Source organism: Carassius carassius, chromosome 33, assembly GCF_963082965.1.
Source record: "Carassius carassius chromosome 33, fCarCar2.1, whole genome shotgun sequence".
NCBI lineage: Eukaryota > Metazoa > Chordata > Actinopteri > Cypriniformes > Cyprinidae > Carassius > Carassius carassius.
The window spans coordinates 7,312,782-7,333,881 of NC_081787.1; the positions used below are offsets into that span (position 1 = coordinate 7,312,782).

Here is a 21,100-nt window from a genome sequence, read left to right on the forward strand (position 1 = left end):
CATTCATCCCAGACTGCAGCACAAACGAATGAAAATTCAGAGGGCAAAGGAACAATAATAATGTTTCAGTCTAGCCAGAAGGTAAATTATTATTTTGCATTTCGTTTTCCTCCTGTCGTTTACAGAGGGAGGAAATCGAGATTAACAGATTCATGAGAATACACAATGCTCTAGTCACAACTAAAGGAGACTGGCAAACTTTCATCCACAACAAAGCTAAACAGCAAGTGTTCCAGAAATGAGCACTAACACATACACACCAATAGCTAACACAGTTTTTCACTCTGCACAAAACGCATTCACACATTAAGCCCATCCCTGCCTCGTGCAGGACTGCGGTACTGTTTTAGCAGCCGTGATTCATCTGCAGGCAAACAGTCATTCCAGACTACACAGATCTGGCACACCAGTAAGACTCAACTACATTTAAGGGACGTCAAAAACCTTTTCGGAATGTACTGCAGAATAATACACAAAAACCAGTTCCCAAAAATGCAACACACATCCACATTTGTAGTGACAGCTCCCAGCTTTCAGCATGCAGCACGCATGTTTCTCATTAGAATTCTGCACTACCACAGAACTCAGCTGGTTCTCAACATGAGCCATTCCAGATCCATTGCCCATGGTACAGCTTCATGATGCTGAAAACAGCACTTTTATGTGAGCGGACAAGTTATGCTTTTAGGAAGTGTTTTGTCCATATATGAAACGAATACAATGAACATACAAAAACTGAATGTGGTGTACTGGGGTGTTAATCAATTTACTGAGAACTTTATGTCCATAAATTTAAAGAAAGTGGTTTTTACCTTTGTTTATTGCATGACACACTGTAAAACCATGGCCTGCCCAACAGCTCCCTGCCTTCTTCCTCTCTGATGGGTCTCTAGTGCACAAAGTTATTTTTTACTTCCTCCCTATTGCTCTATATGCAATCTATCCTGCTTTAAGTTGACAAATTGCTCACACACACACTCATTTTGAACATGTGCTAAACAACTGTGGTTGATTAACTGGAAATACTAGAACAAGTATTTTGAGCATGCAGTGCAGAGGTTGATACTGCACTTTACAAAAAAACATTCTAATTAAACCTGTTAAAAATAATTCGGAACTGAAAATGATTGCTCCCTTTTAGTTCAAGAATTTCCACAGAAAACTAAATTGAAATGGCAGGAGTATAAATTTTAATGCAACTGGCAATGGGTTCAAAAGTTTTGTACCACCCTGTCTCTACCTTTAAACTTTCAAACAAAACTTTGTCAAGCCAATCTTTCATTTTCACAAAACTTTGATAATGACAATAAATAAATTCCATGTTGCAATTCCATATTTGCTTCCTTATTTTCAATGTATTTCATATCTGGATTTAACCTGGATTCCAAATGCTTTGTTTATTAAACATTAATGCAATAATAATACAATAATAATAATAAGCATTAAAATGAATTAAAACAGAGGCATATAAGAATGATTTTATGTTAAATGCATTAATTAAAGGCTATTATTATTAATGTCTAGATCAAACACTTATTAGGTTTAGTAATAAATGTACTTTTTGTACTAAATAAAGTAAATATATGCTTTTAGTAATAATATTGCCTGGGAGATTAGTACTAAGAATTTATTTAAAATCGTACCAAAGCAAATAAAGAAATGAATAGTGAATATGTTGCTATTGCAGAGCTATACAAGTCAAAGCTTCTTGGTACACAACAAGAAAAGCAAAGATGCAAACAGTCACTCACTCAAACCATTACCTGGACCTACTGTACCTGTTCATGAGGGTGATGCTTGTCCGGCGTCGTCTCTCTACATTGGACTTTACCATTGGCAAGGAAGACGAGATGTTAACAGTAAACATGGTGCCTGCAGCTAACTACCCGGCAGGGTTATGGAAAATATTATCCCAGGACTCCAGACCAGTTTTGAAGTGCTGTACATGTATATGTGTGCTTTCGCTAAGTGTAGGGGGAGTGATGGAAAACAGCACCACATCGCCTGTCACGCTGTCACCCCTTCAGCAACAGGGTAAGACTTAACTCTTACCAAGCCACATCAACATACTCCTACTGTCCACCACAATAACACATCCTCAATGCTGACATTATCGATCAGGAATTGACTGGATCATGAAAAGTGTTATAAAAATTAGTCATTCATAAATGAGTAATTGTATCTGCATGCGAAACAATGTCTTAGTAGCTATCTATTTGGATATTTGGTTTATGTGGTTTGGTTATTAATTATGCAGTAATTAATTATTATTCAAGTGATGCCAGCATCACTTCAGAGCCAGTTACTATTTTGTAGTTAAAGATTAGAAAGACTGTTTTTTTTTTCTTTACAATAACTTGCAAAAAACTAATCCATTAGAATAAGACCAGAAATGTGCAATAAGAAAGTAAAAGGTGTCTATTTTGTAGATATGTTGTCTCGTCTACCTTATTTTGCAACATATTTAGCTGCTGTAGGTAAATATTAGATAACAAAGGGCAGAAAATGTTAAAACTTTTTGTGCTACAAACCAGTGTGTTTGTATTCTGAAAAAACATTAAAATTATATATGAAATACCTGTTTGCAATATCAAGCAGCATAACAAACTATTTTAGCTAAAAATAACAAAAGAGAATGACCCCAGAAGCCTCAAACATTCAAGTCACAAATGGCCATGCCTGTTCTTATGTTAAAAACAAGGTAGATATGGCGGATATCAAATTTTGCAAATTGTTTATTGTTGTCACTCCTTCTACAATAATCTCTATGGCATATGTGCCCCCCCCCCCAACACCACCACCTCACCTTTGTGGCACAGTGAAATTTCACAACTTCATTGAAGGATGACCTCAAGGCTCAGAGGTTTACAGGACTGCAATACCCCAGTGCAGTCTGTCTGCTTCTCTTTCTGCTCTAAGTAATTGGCTCTAGTCGGGTGATTAATGGTGGACACTGTGGATACTGTTCTCCGGAAACATGCAGAGACATAATTCTCCCTGGAAAACATGTTCTCTTTGGCAGGATCACAGGCTCATAGCTTTAATGGCTGCTATGGGCTGCTCTCTCTTCCTCTTTCTCTCTTTACTTTCAAAGCTCTGGGTAAAAACCACCAATCTCTTCCTCAGAACACACTACTTAAGTCCCATTTGACTTCATGCCAAGAGACGTTCAAGATATTTCCAGCCTCTCCGAGCAGCTAAGAATAAACCAAGAGTGTCAACAGTTTACAATCAGGTGCTTCACTGAGTAAAGCTGCCAAAAAGTACCCCTGCTTCAATTATATTGAATCCGTCTGTTATTTACACAGTATAAACCTAATGAAAAATGATGAAATGACTTGACACACATAGTGTTGCTTTATTGACAATGATGTTGTAAAGATTTAGATTCTAAATTGTCAATCGTACTGAGAAAAATAAGCTTACAGTTTTAACTAGAATAAACATTGTTGACATGTACTAAACTCTAGTTTATACATTACTGTTCAAAAGTTTGGGCCCTACATCATTTTCTAAATGTTTTAATATTTTAAATGTTAGAAAAATTATTTAATCTAATATGCAGTTAAACAGCAATATTGTCAAATATTACCACAATTTAAAACAACTTTTATAGTTGAATATTTTTGAAAAAGTAAAATAAATAAATTATTCCTGTAAAGGCAAAGCTCAATCCACAGCATCATTGCTCCAGTCTTCTGTGTCACTCGATCATTCACAAATCATTCTTATTTGATAATCTGGTTGTACATATGTTTATATGTATATATATATATATATATATATATATATATATATATATATATATATATATATATATATATATATTCTTTTTTTTTTTTTTTTTTTTTTGTGGAGACCATGACATGTTTCCTTTAGGATCCTTTAACAGGAAGATACAAAAATGCATGTATTTGAAATATAATTATTTTTGTAACATTATAAATGCCTTTTGATCAATTCAGTGCATCCTTGGTGAATAAAAGTATTAATTTCTTTAAACAATTTATTCTGAATTAATTTATTTTCAATATGTAATTTATATATCCATTATAATTTGCAACATCAACCATATAAACCAGATAAACTACATTGCACAGTTTTTCAACACTACATCTGCTTACAAATTAAAAAACTGCTTATTAATAGAGGTAAACTAAGGTAACTAATAAAGGTTACTAAACCCCTAGTGTGAACTTTACATCCCAAATAAAGACCATACAAATTGCTGATGTACCCCTTCCCTGCAGCGCTCCCTGTACAAACTGTTCTGTCTAATCATTTCTTTCTTCCCCAAAATCCCTAAACCTGTATTTATTAGGCTTAATATTCACCCTGTTGTGCATGTGGCACCAAGTAATGCACTGATGTAATGCACTGAATGGAAAAACAAACTCCATGAGTCATGCAAGGAAGCCATTTCTTAAAACCATAATCAAACATGGTCATGAATGGCCTGAACTATTTGAAATTTGAGATGGTGTGTTTATACACATATCTATGCCAGTCTACATGTGTGTCCATCATTTGTGAACATGAGTGTGCAAGCAGACTGTCATTAGCCTGTTCGACTGGCGGCACAGCTGATTGTGTTCTGCAATCCGAATGGTGGGTGGGAGATCTCCCCTGAATCTCCATAATGTTTTCAAGCTTATGGAGAAGCCAGGAGGATGTTAGTGTGTACTGGGTCAGATGGAGGGATCTAAATGTGTCTGTAACTGCCATGCTAGTGTAGGGGAAGCACAGATGGGCAGAGGGTCTATCCGAGTCTCTCCTGTGACTCAGTCATGTAAACGCACACACACACACACACACACACACACACACACACACACACACACACACACACACACACACACACACACACTGGCAGAATCCTCCAGGAGTGAACTGTCACTGTACACCAACACAAATTATATATGCCTGTAAACAACTTATATTAGCCTCTAGGGAGACCTCCAGGGGGATTGTGATAAGGTTCAGACTTACTTTGACAGCTTAGTTTGGGACAGCGAAGAGCAAAGTGGGATAATACAACATTATTTATGTACTTTGGTAGGTGTAGCCCTGTGTAGGTTTAAATATTATGCTTCATACTGTATACCTGTGTGTGTGTGTGTGTGTGTGCACGCGCATGTATCTGTGTGTGTGTTTGGGCTGCATGTCAAAGGGAGTGTGTGTTCATGTCAGCACATTATGACAGACTGTCTAAGTGTATCTGTGTGTGATGGGCATTGGCAGAGCACCCTGTGTGCATGTGTGTGTGTGTGTTTGTAGCCTGCTTTCCCCATTCAAATGAATCATGACAGCTTCAGGAATGTGCGCCACTACTCATTTGTAGTCTGACTGCAAAATCAGCCTCTCACTTCCCAATACATTTATGGTAAGAGCAGGCCCTACTGTTTTTATTTACACAACTGCAACAGAAGCCAAACGTTCCTGTGTTGGAAGGTTCCATGAGTGTGTATTTATGTTTTTGGAGAAAAATAAATCTTTTGTGACCGCTCCAGTCTTTGTCACACCTACAGTAATGCTACTATACACACTGATGAGCATACAAACATGCACGTGCAGGACGTCAAAAGGTGGGAGGACAGTATTGTTATATACATTCATGATTCTTCAGTGTAAGTCTATGGATTCTACTAGCCCAAAATTGTAGGTCCATCTGTTAATAGCACACACTTTTAAATAAACTGCATGATCTGAAGTATCAATAAGTGAGCTGTTGACGAGATATTTGCTAACGTTTAATATGATGGGTGAAGGTTTTTGAAAAATATATTGAATGATTAGCCTGGTATATTGTTGAGCCTGTCCTACAATACAATATGTATGCAAGGATTAAACAACAAGTACTGACACACAGTGGTACGTAAAGTCACAGTACATCACTCAGACTAAGACTGCTTCAGAGAGCAGACACAAACACCAGGACATTATATGGGCTGGTAAAGGAGGATGGCTGAAACTCACATACTATCTGAGATCGTATAAAGGTACAAAATAGGCAGGGTACGAATTGGGGGGAGTCTGGAGGTGTTCAACACCCAAAATGGTTTTTCAACCCTCGTTTCTTTTGAGACTCTATTAAAATGCCTAAATGTCTGTTTACACCAAGACAAATATTGGTGTGAAAATCTGGTGCAATAAATATTTAAATTGAATGAATGTTAATGTGTTTGTTCAGACCACCATGAACATTTGCATGCCATCAATGTGAAAGATTTTCTTCACAGAAAGGTGTTCTGAGAATGTTACATCTGAGAGAGCGACCGGATTCCCACAGGGTTCCTTTTTGACCAATCAATTTCCATTACCTTTCCGGTTGTTTTCCAGGAAATGCTGATTATTTTATAGATTGCACTCATAATTTCTATCTGGTATTTTAGAACTGATTAAATCAAGACTATATTTGCTGTAGAAATGTCCTTTTGTATGATTTTTACAAGTATGAAAAAAAAATGTTTTTTTACAGGACTGAAGAAGTGAGTGACCGTGAGTGAATAGATGAATACATGTACAGTTACATAGCGCTTTGTGTCCCAGGATACCAAGGGTAGTTCTGCTTTTCTAAGTGTGCCACCTACTGTTAGAAAGTAAATCTGCATTTTCATTTAGCCCATCTGCCGTCTTTTATGCATTAATCTGAACAGACAAATCGCATATGAAGATCGTACCAAATTTTAGTGCCAAACATTCATGTTGGTGTGAATAGGCTTTAAGGATTCTAATACCACAATGTTCTCCATCTCCTTCACGCTGTAAAGGTGTACGCAGCTCGGGGCAGAAAGCCATTTCGCCTCAAGGCCTTACATGTGTCACGCTTCAGGTTGCGCTGAGGAAGGGGGAAGGAGGGTGGCCGCGCAGGGGAATAACTGTCAGGTTAACTAGATTGTGCTAAGCTAAGCCAGGCAGACCGAGAAGCAGTGGTTAGTACCTGCCGGTGTACGGGACCAGGCTTTGACACAGAGCAGGCGGGGCGGGGCTGCAACCAACATCCCCAGACCCCCTGCTGCACAGACGGGGGGAGGGAGGGCTGGTGTCCCCATGAGGTTTGTGGATGGCACTGTAAATGGGCTCGGCCCTATTGGAGGTACAGAAATCACACAGTAAATGGGGCGCTTTCAGACACACAGAGACAGCAGACATAGAGACATACTGTATGAAGACACGTATGGCACACACATGCACACAGACGGAGATAAAAACACACACATGCAGAAGTGAGGATGCATTCAGCTGGAAGGGCCCGGGCTGACTCACAGGTCCAGAGAGGCCATGCTCGGAGAGGTGAAACCCATCTCGTGTTCTGGCAACAGTGGCCGTGACTTCAAAACATTTGACCCCATGCCAGAAGCATCTCTTATATCCAGAGCAGAGGTGGGTAGAGTACCCAAAAACTGTACTCAAGTAAAAGTAAAAGTACTTATAGAAATATTTACTCAAGTAAAAGTAAAAGTACTAGTCTGAATAGTTACTTGAGTAAGAGTAAAAAAGTATCGGATAAAAAAATCTACTCAAGTAGTTAGTTACTAGTTACTTTGGGTCATATATACTGAGTCTATTTTTATTTAGATATATAGATAAAATGTATGTAATGTATGTGTGTGTGTGTGTGTGTATAAATATATATATATATATATATATATATATATATATATATATATATATATATATATATATATATATTTCATCAGCCTTTACTCCAGTCTTCAATGTCACATAATCCTTCAGAAATCATTCCAATATGTTGATTTACTATCAATGATGTTCTTTTTATCATAATCCTAAACTAAATCTCACAGGTTCCAAAAAATATTAAGCAGCAAAACGGTTTCAGCACTGGTAATAAATCAATATATTAGATTTATATTTTGAAGGATCATAACTCTGAAAACTGAAGTAACAGCTGATGATAATTCTGATTTGCATCACAAAATAAATTATATAAGTATGTATTATATATGTATAAATAACCTCTGACACAAAGAAGAGTGAAAACTCCTAACATAACCGCTAAGTTACTGAACATCTGAACATAACGAACCAAATGCACATTGACGGATCTTCTTTCATCTGTTCTGCAAAATGTAAACAAATATATATTTCTGCAAGCGTAAATATTGTGGAAATATCATTATTAATTGTGTCTAGGCATAGGGGGGTCATCATGTGACACACAGCAGCCACAGCATATTGGCAAATTATTATTCAGCATTATTATTATTATTATTATTTTTCATTTTTATTAGAAACATTCCCAGAAGCATGAACTATATAATAATATCTGGATTCTCACTTTTCATAAATTGTTAATAATATGGGATGGTCAAAGTGGCCTAATTATGTAATTTATTATAAAAACCTGTCTGTTTACTTAAGTATTATAGGTGTCATGCCATAACATATTTTCAATACGAATTGAGAGAATTCGCCAGAAAGAGGTATTCCGTCAGTTTCTTTTACTGTCTATGGGAAGCACCGGCATTTCAGCGATGACTCATCGGAACACCTCTGATTGGACAATGCTTTAATAAGCTCAACAGAATCTTGTGTGATTGGTTATAATGCACACCGCTTTAAAAACGCGTCTGTCTCTGGCTCACCGCCAGCCAGCGAACGCAGATCTAAATTTAGCAGCTAATGATATGACTCACTGAGTTCTCACGCCGGTGTGATTGTATCACATATAGAAAATATGAATCGTCTATTTTTTGTCTTTTGGAAGCTGCATTCAACTTGGTTCCCCTCTGTTATAAGTTACACGTACAACAAACTAATGTCATAGTGGTATCATGTACTGTAATCGAGTGTAGCCCAAGTTATACCTGTTGAACCGTAGACAGCGCACGTGGTGTTCATCCAATACAGATTTTCATCGCAAGCAAATAATAGCCTTTGCAGATTTGCTTTCATTTCAGTGCAGATCAAGCCACGTCTTCAACGCTCTTTCTGTTCTTAAACGTTACAACTCTGAGTGAACAGTTTCAAACGCTCAGTGCGCGCAGTAGGATACTGAACGAATCATTCAAACTGATTCACGAACCAATTCAATGGTTAGCCAACTGGTTTGAACAAGCCTTTGAACAGAATTGACTCAAAAGAATGAATCATTCGCGAATGGGCATCGCTCATTGTCCAGAGAAAAGTAGACGGTGCGTTTGAATCAAACTGAAGCATTTATAACATTTATTGCATTAAGATAAAGTAACGAGAGTAGCGTGGCCCACAGTAACGAAGTAAAAGTACAGATTTTTCCCAAAAAAATTACTCAAGTAAGAGTAAAAGTACCCATCTTTAAATATACTCCAAAAAGTATTAGTTACCCAAAAAATGTACTCAAGAAAATGTAACGAAGTAAATGTAACTCGTTACTACCCACCTCTGATCCATAGTGTTTGTTTGCAGTGTTGGGATTCGTGTTGGAGACTTTATACACCCAGTCATGTTTCGTTAAAGCAATGTTCACAAACAAACCACCACAGAGAGGCATTACAAACCTCGTAGACGTTCTTCAGCCCACTCTCGACACCTACTTAAAATCATTTTTATTTGTTCTATCTTTGCCCAGTTACATCATAAAATGTCAACAGTATCGCCAAAAAGAAATTAAACAACTAAAGCTGAAGAACTGTAGCACAGGTTGTGGGAAAACAATGTCGTTTTCTAATCAAATATATATGGACATGCAAGTGTTGTTTTTTGTCATTTGTGCATGAGTGCATCTGAAAAGTGACATTTGAGAGAGTGACAGGGTTCCCATCCTTTCTGACCAAAGCACTTTTCCAGTTATTTTCCTTCAAAATTTGGTTTATGTTTCTTATTAATAAAATTACAGATTGCACTCAAAATTTTTAGCTGATTAAATATTTTGGAGGTATTAAGGAAACTATATTAGCTGTGAAAATTTCCTTTTGTATGACTTTTCCAGGCCTGGAAATGTAAAGAAATTCCTTGATATTTGCAGGTTTTCAATGGCCGTGGGAACCCTGGAGTGAAGAAGTGAGTGATTGTGAGTGAATAGTTGAGTAAATCAATGACTCTGACCTGGTGAAGTCCTCCTCCCCCAGCATGTGGCGTGGGACTGGGGAGTACCTCGAGGGGGTGGCCTGGGGCGGTGGGTACACTGGTTTAGACTCCATGCCTCCCATGTAGGCCATGCTGGAGTTGTGCCCGACGTGGTTGTCCACCATGGTGGGGAAGGCTGGAGGGAGGCCGAGACCAGTAAAGGGGAAAAAAGGCAGATGATTTAACCAGGTAGTTACAGAGGACCAGATAAGATGCGATTGGAACTGTAGATGTGTGTGTAACACTACAGCGTCATAATACATAGTTTAATTCAAACTGTAAAAAGGACTATTTGACATATACAACTTAAAACCACACAAACATTGTACTGAAGAATGCAGCATTCTAAATCAATCTATAAGGCCTTGGTTTTTGGACATTATCAGCACAAATCCTTTTTCTTTGTGGTGACTGATACAAATATAATATTTAAGAAACCTGGGTTAAATTTAATCCAGTTATCAGGCATCACAGCTACCAAAAAGCATGTCTGACTGTGATGTGCATATACACTACTGAAAAGTTTTGGGTTGGGGCTTTTTATGTTTCTGAATTATGTTTAATTGATCACAGAAAACTATCAACACAAAATATAAAAATAAAACGTATTTGATCAAAAATACAGAAAGATTATAATATTGTGAGTTGTGCTGCTTAATATTTTTTTTAGGAAGCCGTGGTCATTTTTTTCAAGATTCTTTGATCAAAAGAACAGCATTTATTTGAAATAGAAATATTTTGCAACATTATACATGTCTTTACTGTTTAATCTGAAACAATATCATAGGTGCACTTTCCTTGAGAGAGTTTAATTAAGAGACTGATACATCTATTCAATTGAACAAAATATAGCAAATATTTAAAAATGTTTAGTTTAATGGCCATTAAGAGATATTCAGCCACCATTGGCAGGTGTAGCAAAAAGTAAATTTTGGCCATTTGTGCAGGTGGATTGTGTGAAAGCTTCATCTCTCAGTGGGAGGGAGGGATCGGTGCTGTGATGGCAGCAGCAGTGCAGTGTGTGTGGGTGTCTGAAAACAGCCCCCACTGCTACACCACAGTACTGTAACAAAACTCCACAGCACTCACATGCACTGCACCACTTGGGTTTTTTAATCACAGGGTTAACGATAAAAGCAGATAGCGACGTAGGTTATATTTGAATTGACATAACTGGCAAGTCCCTTTCACGTTTATCAATGCAGTAAAAACAGTCATAAAATGGACAGTTTTTAAGCTTGTAAGAGCAAAGCATGGATGGAGATCAGCAAAAGAAGGTACGTACTGCTGGAGTAGTCTGGTGGGGCGTACATGTCATTGAGATGTACTGTTCCTGGCTTGGCCACTTTCAGATAGACCATGTCTGAAGTGTTCTTCAGGGCGGCCACAGCCTCCTCATGACGCACATCCTGAAGTATAATGTTATTCACCTGTGAAAGCAGACACACACACACACGCATGTTACATTGGCTGGTCTCTGAAGCGTGACTCAGAATGTTCACGACAGCACATTTGAAGATGTGGGAAGGAAGCGACTGGAGCGGAGGCCGGATGGCCCCACACTCGGAGACGACGCTCTGTTCTCCGGTTCTCAGCCGTCCGGTCACAAAAGGAAGGACGAGAGGAAGTTGGAAAGGCGTAGTGCTTTTTCCTTTGTAAGGGCACCTACAGTACACACTACAGAAAGCTGAGTGTTTGATGGGTAAAAATGCATTCTGAGGGTGTTGAAAGAGACAGGTCTGTTTGAAATTGTACCGAATTTAACTCACAACTGAATCCGCCTCTCTGAAATAGAAGCCAATGGATTGGTTAACCATTAGTTGTATGACCAGAGGAGAGTTTATATATATATATTCATATATTATCACATATATATTGGGAAACCTTATATATATATATATATATATATATATATATATATATATAAGGTTTCCTAATATATATGTGATAATATATGAATATATTATATAGGTTAACCAATTAGTTTATATATATATATTAGTTTATATTAACTAAGAGGCATTGTCATTGTTAATACACTGCAGGAGAAAATAATAAATAAATATTTTACTGATATATATTTACATTTTTATTTATTCTATTTAGTAAAGTAACAATTTTATCTTAGTGGAGAAACTTCCCCAGACTGTTTTTTTTTTACCCCAGTTGATTTACCCAAAAGTCTTCAAAACAAAACATGATGCAAACTGAACACCTAAGAAGCTATTGCTAAAGTAGCTAAATTTATGGTAAATTCCAACTTATTAATTAATAGGAAGGTAATACTTAAATTTAGAATTTAGAACCATCCCCAGAAAAATCGCTGGATAAATGTTATCTACGGTGGCAGAGAGAGCTCAATGCGCCACAAATGAAAAATCACATGCAAGTAGAAAAAGCACATGCAAATTAATAAAACATCTTCATTAGTTTGACAACACACATGCTACAAATAAGTAATCAATATGTAAATAAAAAAAGAAACAAACAAACAAAATATGATTACTACACTAAAAGCGCAGCCCAATTCTAGGCCGGAAAAATCAAAGTCACTGACTGAAACCATAATATTCAAGAAAGGAAAAGGAAGGAAAGGCACACTTTACATGTCTGCAGTTATGGCACCCAGCCATGATTGATGTGTAACCTTTTAATTATGACATTTATTACCATGTCATAGCCTGCTCAGTCCCTGGCACTTGCGTGCCATGCAAGTGTTTCTCTTTATCACAGCTGTGTCCTTGTTTGAGTTTACGCTCAGCTTCACATCAATCACACTGTGGCCCGTAAATCTTCACACATGAGATATATTATCTATAATATGACATAATAGCCTACAACAGTGTCTGCGTTCATTGAAGCATTAAAGGGTTAGTTCACCCAGATAGCAAAATTATGTAATTAATAACTTACCCTCATGTTGTTTCAAACCCGTAAGACCTCCGTTTATCTTTGGAACACAGTTTAAGATATTTTAGATTTAGCCCGAGAGCTCTCAGTCCCTCCATTGAAGCTGTGTGTACAGTATACTGTCCATGTCCAGAAAGGTAAGAAAAACATCATCAAAGTAGTCCATGTGACATCAGATGGTCAGTATCATCAGCTTCTCGATTCTTCTTATCTGGCTCGGCTCAGTGTTCATTTTCAGTTCTCTCTTCACAGCAGTTCAGTCAGTGTACTGTTTGAGTACATGAATTACTCCGGGATATTGGTTTGTTTGAACTCAGAGGGAGTGTCAGCCACATTAAAAAAGTTAACAGCTTAATTCATTTGTGGATTAATGCGTATTAGAGATGCGAACCGTTTAAAACAATTCAGTTCGATTTGGTGAACTGAATGATTCGTTCGCGAAATGGATATCCAGACTGCTTTGTTTTGAACTCTCTCACACAACAGACACGGAAGAGAAGACAATGCTGAATAAAGTCTTCGTTTTTGCTATTTTTGGACCAAAATGTATTTTCGATGCTTCAAAAAATTCTAACTGACCCTCTGATGTCACATGGACTACTTTGATGATGTTTTTCTTACCTTTCTGGACATGGACAGTATACTGTACACACAGCTTCAATGGAGGGACTGAGAGCTCTCGGACTAAATCTAAATCTGTTCCAAAGATAAACGGAGGTCTTACGGGTTTGGAACAACATGAGGGTAAGTTATTAATTACATAATTTTGCTATCTGGGTGAACTAACCCTTTAAGAAGCTCACTGGAAAATAAAGTTCTGCAAAGGAATGCAGTGTGTGGCTTTACATATAGTACACTACACAGATGCATGTGTGCATGTGAAATCTTACAGCCAGTAGGCGATCGCCGGTCTGCAGACGTCCATCTTTCTGTGCTGCCCCACCTTCGATGATCTTTGTGATGTAGATACTGTTGTCACCCGGGATGTGCTGGTTGCCTATACCTCCAGCAATACTGAAGCCAAGACCTTGAAAGAACAGAATGGAATAACATTTTAAACCAGGAAATCAGATCTTACAAGGTTGTATTCAACACGCAATTTTATTTTCACAGCATTTTATTTTCTAAATATGGCATATTTCCAAGAGAAACAAGCAATTTAGTGAGGAAAATATGAAAATGTGCTATACTGAACTGCTATAATAGGGATACTGCACATAATAGCACCCTCTATTGCATCTGTCCCAAATGTGTTGATGTGCACATTTAGCTCCTCTAACCTTTAGGCCCTTTCAGTAGATTGACCTCCAAAATGGTCTCAGGTGGAGCCTGTCTTCTGCGTACCAGTAACCTGACCACTGGACCGGCCTCCTTCAAAGCCTCTACAGCCTTGCTGTGCACAACCTCTGACACGTCCACATCATTCACCCGCAGAACACAGTCATTTACCCTGAGACACAATATCATAAAGCAATGTAAATATAATGTAATTATAATATAATCAATCTCATGGTATAACATTTCCCCGTGTAGAATGGCAAAAAAAATATTTTGTGTAAATTCATTGTTAAATGTCAGTAGATGCATGAAGCACCACTCACAAAGAAGTCGCTTTCAAACCCATCAGAACTATCTTAGTAAACCTGCCAAATTCACATGAAAACTTGAATGTGTGGAGAAATGCTAAGCCGTTATGCAGAATTCCTAATTGCATGGATTTAAATTACTGGATGTAAAACTTTTTAACTTCTCCTAGCACCTATAAAAGTAACAGCAACTCCATATTCAACAAATAGAACTGAGAACTCAATTTCACCAGTTGGGCATTAGCATGTTGTCAAACTGACATTGTTAGTAAGCTACTAAGCTAATACTCTAATAGTATAAAAATGCTTACGACACCAGTAAATTTTAAATTACAAGTAACTTTTTATAGATACTTCACTACTGAAGTTTCTCTCACCATGTCTGCCATCTTGGATTTATTTTTCACCTAGCTTGTCAAAAAGCATTGCCTCAACTGGCAAAGGATGCAATGCAGCCTTAGAATTTGGCCAAACTAGGCAGGATAATTAAGATGTCTAACTTTTGAAACAGCCTTTGAGTGGGGAGTCCGGCTATGATGCTTTAAAATACTCCCTATCTAGGCAGCTCAGTAGGTTTTGGATAAAAGCTAGAGTTGAACTAAGAAATATTAGATCCTGAGAGACTCACCCTAGTCTCCCATCCATGGCAGCGGCACCTCCTGGGATAATCTTGGTGATGAAGATTCCTGGATCATCAGGAATGTGTGGATTATCTACACCTCCTGCGATACTGAACCCAAGGCCAGAGTTGCCCTATTGATGACATACATGAGTAGCATATTATAGATGAGGAAACGCAGAGCTTTCATAAAGATTTGTGGATAAAGTTTGCACCTGGCTCTCAATACTTTTTATAAACACTATCTAGGCATGGACATTTTTCTGCTGCTAAATATAGGAATTTGTGGTGTGCATTTCAAGAGTCCAAAAATCTTATCCGTTTTTGCCTATTTCCTCCCTCCCTACTTCATCACTTCTTACACTGCTGTTTTTATTCCAGTGCCAAAAAGCTGAGACAGGCTGGTCTGTCTGACAGTCACATCTCAAAATACAGGCCCTAAAGCAGACAGCTGAGAAAAGACTTCACTTTATTATATTCTATAATTAATGAGCAACGGTCGCAGCAAATTAGTACAGAGTGAAGCTAAGACATCCCACTGTGCCTTTCCTGCTGCAGAGCCACTGGGAGAGCTCCCACTAAAAAGGTGAACACACCCACTGATCTTTTAATGTGTGAGATCTTAACATAGTTTATTTAGGTCTGAGCGTGCAGAAATGGCACTTAGAGCCCTGATGAATTAAGCTGAAAGCTCCCAAATCCAACATCCACTGCTGTTTAATGAGTGGCCTATGCAGACAGATTTAGATTCATTTGCATTGAACAAACTTCAAGTATGAAAGTATTTTATATGATAATTCTTCTTAAGAACAATTTGATAAGAACAGCACCCTGTACATGATGAATCGCATGGTACTATTTCACAGGTGGTACATTTTCAATACTCATTTAGTAGTCCAAAAATATTGTTAAAATGCATTTTTTTTTATTGTCCTCAAATGACTTAGTACAAGAAACAAAAACACAAAGTAACAACGACCACATGTCTAAACATGTCTTTTATCGAAGGTTACTGCTGTTCATAGTACAACAGGCATAAAAGATTTAAGTTTTCATTCATTTCGATATATTTGACTATCATTTAATCCAGCAATTATATAATCATATAGATTTTAATGGTTAATGTACAAAGAATTTGGTATATCTATGGATCTATAGATGATCAAATGGACTGATCATTATATGTGTTTATAAAGTATTGACAACTGTTTGACAGAAAGCCTAATTTTAGCTTCATATCTCCAGTGACCACACCTTTACATATACACATTGAACAAATTTATATATGAATACATATTGAATAGATGATTTTATGCCTGTTTAATTAGTCATTAGTTGGTGATCAGTCTAATGTTTTGAAAATCTACCACAGCTGTAAACTACATCAATTCCAGACATTAGCTCAAAATTTACTGCCATCTAGTGTCCAGGTCCCCATAGGTAGCAATGGTGGACACCCTAAAAAACAGACATATAAAATAGCTGAATGATATTTACCCTCTCCAAAATGATTTCTTCGTATTTATACATGCCGTCACTCCCATTCACCTGTAACAGACAAAAGAAAAATAACACACACTCATAAACAGAGTCATTAGACATGATATAATGAACAAATTACACACAAGAAGGTCACAACTACAATTAATTAAAATGCTATAAATTCAGCACAGTAATAATTAGAGGTATGAATCACGTACAAAGCATAGGGCCGATAAACAGTCAAAGACAACTCATTATAACAGTTAAATCGTAATTGAACTCGGCATTAAAGCTACTGTCCACATCTGCTGTCGTTTAATCTGTGCATATTTTTATTGTTATTATCTCTGGGAAAGGTTTGACCAGATTGAGGGGGATAGTTCCACGTGGCAGGCAGTCAGGGAGGCGGGCTCTACTGGAGGTGCTGAGAGCATGAGGCAGATACTTACATAAGGGCCTGCATCCAGTGAGTCTGCGTTCACAATGATGGGGGGAGGGTTTGCCTGTGAGATGAAGAGATGCACATTACCTCAGTGTGTGAGGATGGTGGCTCACACGTACTGTATGCACACACAAACACACACACACACACTGTCATGAGGAGACAGTAAATGCATGCCATGGGAACAGTGGGTCTCAACAAAGCATAGTACATCATCACCATGATGTGACGCTTCAGGGGGAAGAGTGAGGACCGGACCGGACCGGACCGGACCGGACCGGAGGTGTGAAGATCACAGACGGCCTGTGGACTGCCAACAGTTCTACATGTGTTATTCCCCTCCGGCTAGTTTCATTTTTTATGAATATCAGCACGGCTATGATTACACTACCGTTAAAAGTTTTTTTACTCTTGCTGAAAAAACTATTGTTTTACTGTTTATAATGTCTTTTTGATCAAATAAATGCAGCATAAGTGACTTCTTTCAAAAGCATTCAAAAAAATCTTACCAACCCTAAACTTTTGAGCAGTAGTGTACATTTAGTAACATTTTAATCTTGTATTTTAAACAATTGATACAGAGTGGCAATTACTATATTTCCCCGCTCTTGAAAATATTTCCAGAGTGGGATCATTTCTTTACAAATCCATACTTTTTTTCCTTAAGTGTAACAAAAAAGGAGAAATTTTTTCATAAAGCATCGATATTCAACAGGGACTGTCAAGCTCTAAAAAGGTAAGAAATACCATAAAAGGACCATTAAGAGTAGTCCACATGACTCGTGTGCTATATTTCAAGTCATACAATAGCCTTGTTTGAAGAAAAAGACCAAAACGAAGTACTTTTGGTAGTTTGACAGTAATCATCTACATTCATATACACAAGAACAGCATGAACATTCTCCAGAATAATCTCAATTTGTGTTGCACAAAACAAAAGAAATAACACTGCTGCCAAATGACATGGGAAATTATAGACTTTTTGGTAAATGTCCATAGAATAGCCCATGCTCTTAGCAGACCATATGGATGAACTGAGGCAGTGGACCAACTAACATTCATGGCCTTTCTCATGCAAGCCTTGTACTGTTTGCGAGTATTGATCTGATTGATTTGTGATGAGGTGATGCTGACAGGGCCGCCAGGAGACTAGTAGAGAGGAGATAGTCACTACTTCTCCACCCACTTTAGTACTTGAGGAGTAAAGCACTAGATTATCACTTCAGTTTACACTAAATCCCATAGACCTCTTGTGATCAAGCCATACACAGTCTTTTCCAGTAAAAATATCTAGACATCTTTAAATAAGATAAATTCCCCCAAGAAACAAAATATTGTAAGCTTAGAGAATTGATCTTGAAGTAAGTTGATTTTTCAGCCAACTGTCAAATAATTTTTTTGTTCTCATTATTCTTGGTTGAATCATGAAAAAGCTTAATTTGAGATATATTCTTGTCAGTGTTGTTATTGTTAATTAAATGTATAAAAATAAATAAATAAATAAAACTGAAAATAAATAAAAATAACTGTTTATTATAATCAATAAAAAATAAAAAAGACAATTTAACAAACTGAAATAAATAAGTTTAAGGTAAAACACTAAATTGAACCTATATTGTAATATAAAAAACTAATACATAACTAAAATTCGAAATACAAAAAAAAAAAAAAAAGCTAATTCAAAATATTGATAAATACTATTATAGTGTTTAAATGACATTAAAACAAAACCTGGTTCTTTTATCGTATATAATTTAGCTTTCTAAAAAAATGAAGCTTGTCTAAGGGATGTTTTGATATTTTTATTGGAAAACTGAGGGAAAAAAAACACTGATTTTGTAGTACATACTCTTGTAGTTTACCTCTCTTAGTAGCCTTGCCATAATCCACACACACATTACATGAAATAACACACATTTCTACGATCATTTTGACAGCTAAATTTACATTGCGTGCACTGATGCTGTGACCGGTCAGAATTTTGAACGTGTAAATGGGTAACTACTGCAGACAGCTTTATATAATGTTCAACTATAGTGCAAAGATATTCCGCCCCCTAACTTTCCCTCTGGTTGTCACAGCAGCTGCAGCTGATTGCGATTTGGTTTCAGACCCTGAATAATTTCTGTGTCTCCCTTAGCCAGTAAAAACCTGAAAAGACCATTTGAGTTACAAGAACATATTCTTAAAGTGTTTCCCACGTCACCACCACCTCTATTTTCACCTGACACTTCCTTCCTCATGACATGACTTCACAGGTGCAGACAGCACCCAGGTACAGCTAGCTCTCTAGCGTAAGAGGTTAGTGCAGCGGCAGCTCCATCCAGACCTCTGCACTGCTCTGTGTAAATAGCTGCTCTTAAAGTCTAGAAGAATCCTCATTGACAAGCAAATGCAATATTACAAGACTTATGCATCGTTAATTTATATGCACGAGCATCAATCACTATTTTGTGTTAAAAATATAGGAAATCAGGAGTGGGTTCTTTAAATATGATTTACGTATTGAAAGCACAAAATGCTGACTGATTCTAGTGGTGTCCCTGATGATGTACTACACACTGTGTACTTACTGTACACAAACACAAAACATGTACTCCAAAATATATGGTTTTTGTGAGAGTAGTGTCAATTTAAATAGAATGCAGTTTCTTTTCACTTGAAGGAAATTACATTTGCACTTGACTTGTTGCTTTTTCATATTTAGCATGAAAAAAAAAAATATATACATATACGGATAAAAAGCTAAATGTTTTCATTTCATTTTCATTTTGGTTCATTCTTGGTTTTAAAAAAATCTTCAGGTTCCATATGCAGAGCGAAATGGGAACGGTCCAGCATTTAGCAATAATTATTATTAACTCTGTTTTTATTCTTGATTTTTTCAAACTACTAACACTTTGCATTTTTGAATTATGCCTTATGTGTGACCAAAAATTGAGTATTTTCTGTTTCTGCTGTTTGATCGCGCTGGTGTCTAGTGCACATTCACTGGAAACAGCAGTCGTTCACCAGACATTCAGCGTTAGCAGCGGTCCACTTACTCCACATATTGTTAATTATGATTTTTTTTCCATCATACTGAAACACGCTTGAACAACAAAGCGTATTTTACCTCATGAATAATACTTAAGCTTCAAATGGGCAACATCACGAATATGTAAACGAATTTCTCCCGAGTGAGAGAATGAGAAAGCCCAACCTTACCTTAGGCTTAGCTTTAAATTATTATTATTATTTTGTTTGTTTATAGCTAAGCCTATATTATTATATACTGCAATTTTATTTATCCATTAGAATTCTATATTTTTAATTCTTGTTTTGTTCTGATATATTTGATAAATTTAAAGGATTTGTTGTAAAGTGAAGGGAACTAAATATATCCTGTTTGTACATGATAACATTATTAGGCCAGCCGTTATTATTTCTAAATGTAATAAAATGCAATTTATACATGAATTATATATATATAAAAAATGCAGCAAACGAAAATAGGTGATTAATCCGTTAAAATGAAACCTATACACGACTCTCTTTTTTCTCTCACAAACTTAATTTATTTTTTTAGCGTGTTTAAAAATAAAGAAAGAAAGAAAACATGCAGCAAATGAAAAAAGGCAATTAATCCGTTAAAATTTGTTACTCTGGGTTAACAGTAATTATAAGTATTATAGTCTTAATGCGAGTCCATCCCGCTGTGAGGTGGGAACAGAGGACTCCGCTTGGTCTTAAAGCCTTCCGCAAACATCCACGATCACAAATAACAATGATTTTTTGTAAAATAATGATTAATTATTAATTGATGATTTGTTATTATCATTGTGGTCTTGTGAAAATAATAATATGGGCTGCGAGAATATAATGAATACAAAGAGTAGTGCTGCTGAGTGCAGGCATGTTTCAGCCGAGTAACACACCGTTCCTCAGAGCCAAAACACAGACCGAATTCAGTTCAGCTGGAGGGGGTTGGGTTTTTGGGGGTAGTTATGT

The 21,100-nt window shown here is 36.9% G+C and overlaps 1 protein-coding gene across 5 annotated transcripts in view; it reads right to left on the minus strand.

Moving 5' to 3' along the window:
• Positions 1-21,100, minus strand: part of LOC132113635 (disks large homolog 3-like) — a 107,861-nt gene that overhangs the window by 20,132 nt on the left and 66,629 nt on the right. For 3 of the 5 annotated variants that reach the window (XM_059521495.1, XM_059521494.1, XM_059521493.1), the window contains exons 2-8: positions 17,118-17,171; positions 16,684-16,734; positions 15,196-15,320; positions 14,262-14,431; positions 13,872-14,008; positions 11,357-11,501; positions 10,051-10,207 (exon numbers count right to left, since the gene is read on the minus strand). In XM_059521495.1, coding sequence (XP_059377478.1) covers positions 10,051-10,207; positions 11,357-11,501; positions 13,872-14,008; positions 14,262-14,431; positions 15,196-15,320; positions 16,684-16,734; positions 17,118-17,171 — 839 coding nt within the window. Of the gene's footprint in view, positions 1-6,940; positions 7,088-10,050; positions 10,224-11,354; positions 11,502-13,871; positions 14,009-14,261; positions 14,432-15,195; positions 15,321-16,683; positions 16,735-17,117; positions 17,172-21,100 lie in introns of all 5 variants that reach the window. The other 2 variants (XM_059521491.1, XM_059521492.1) reach the window with 2 other exon arrangements.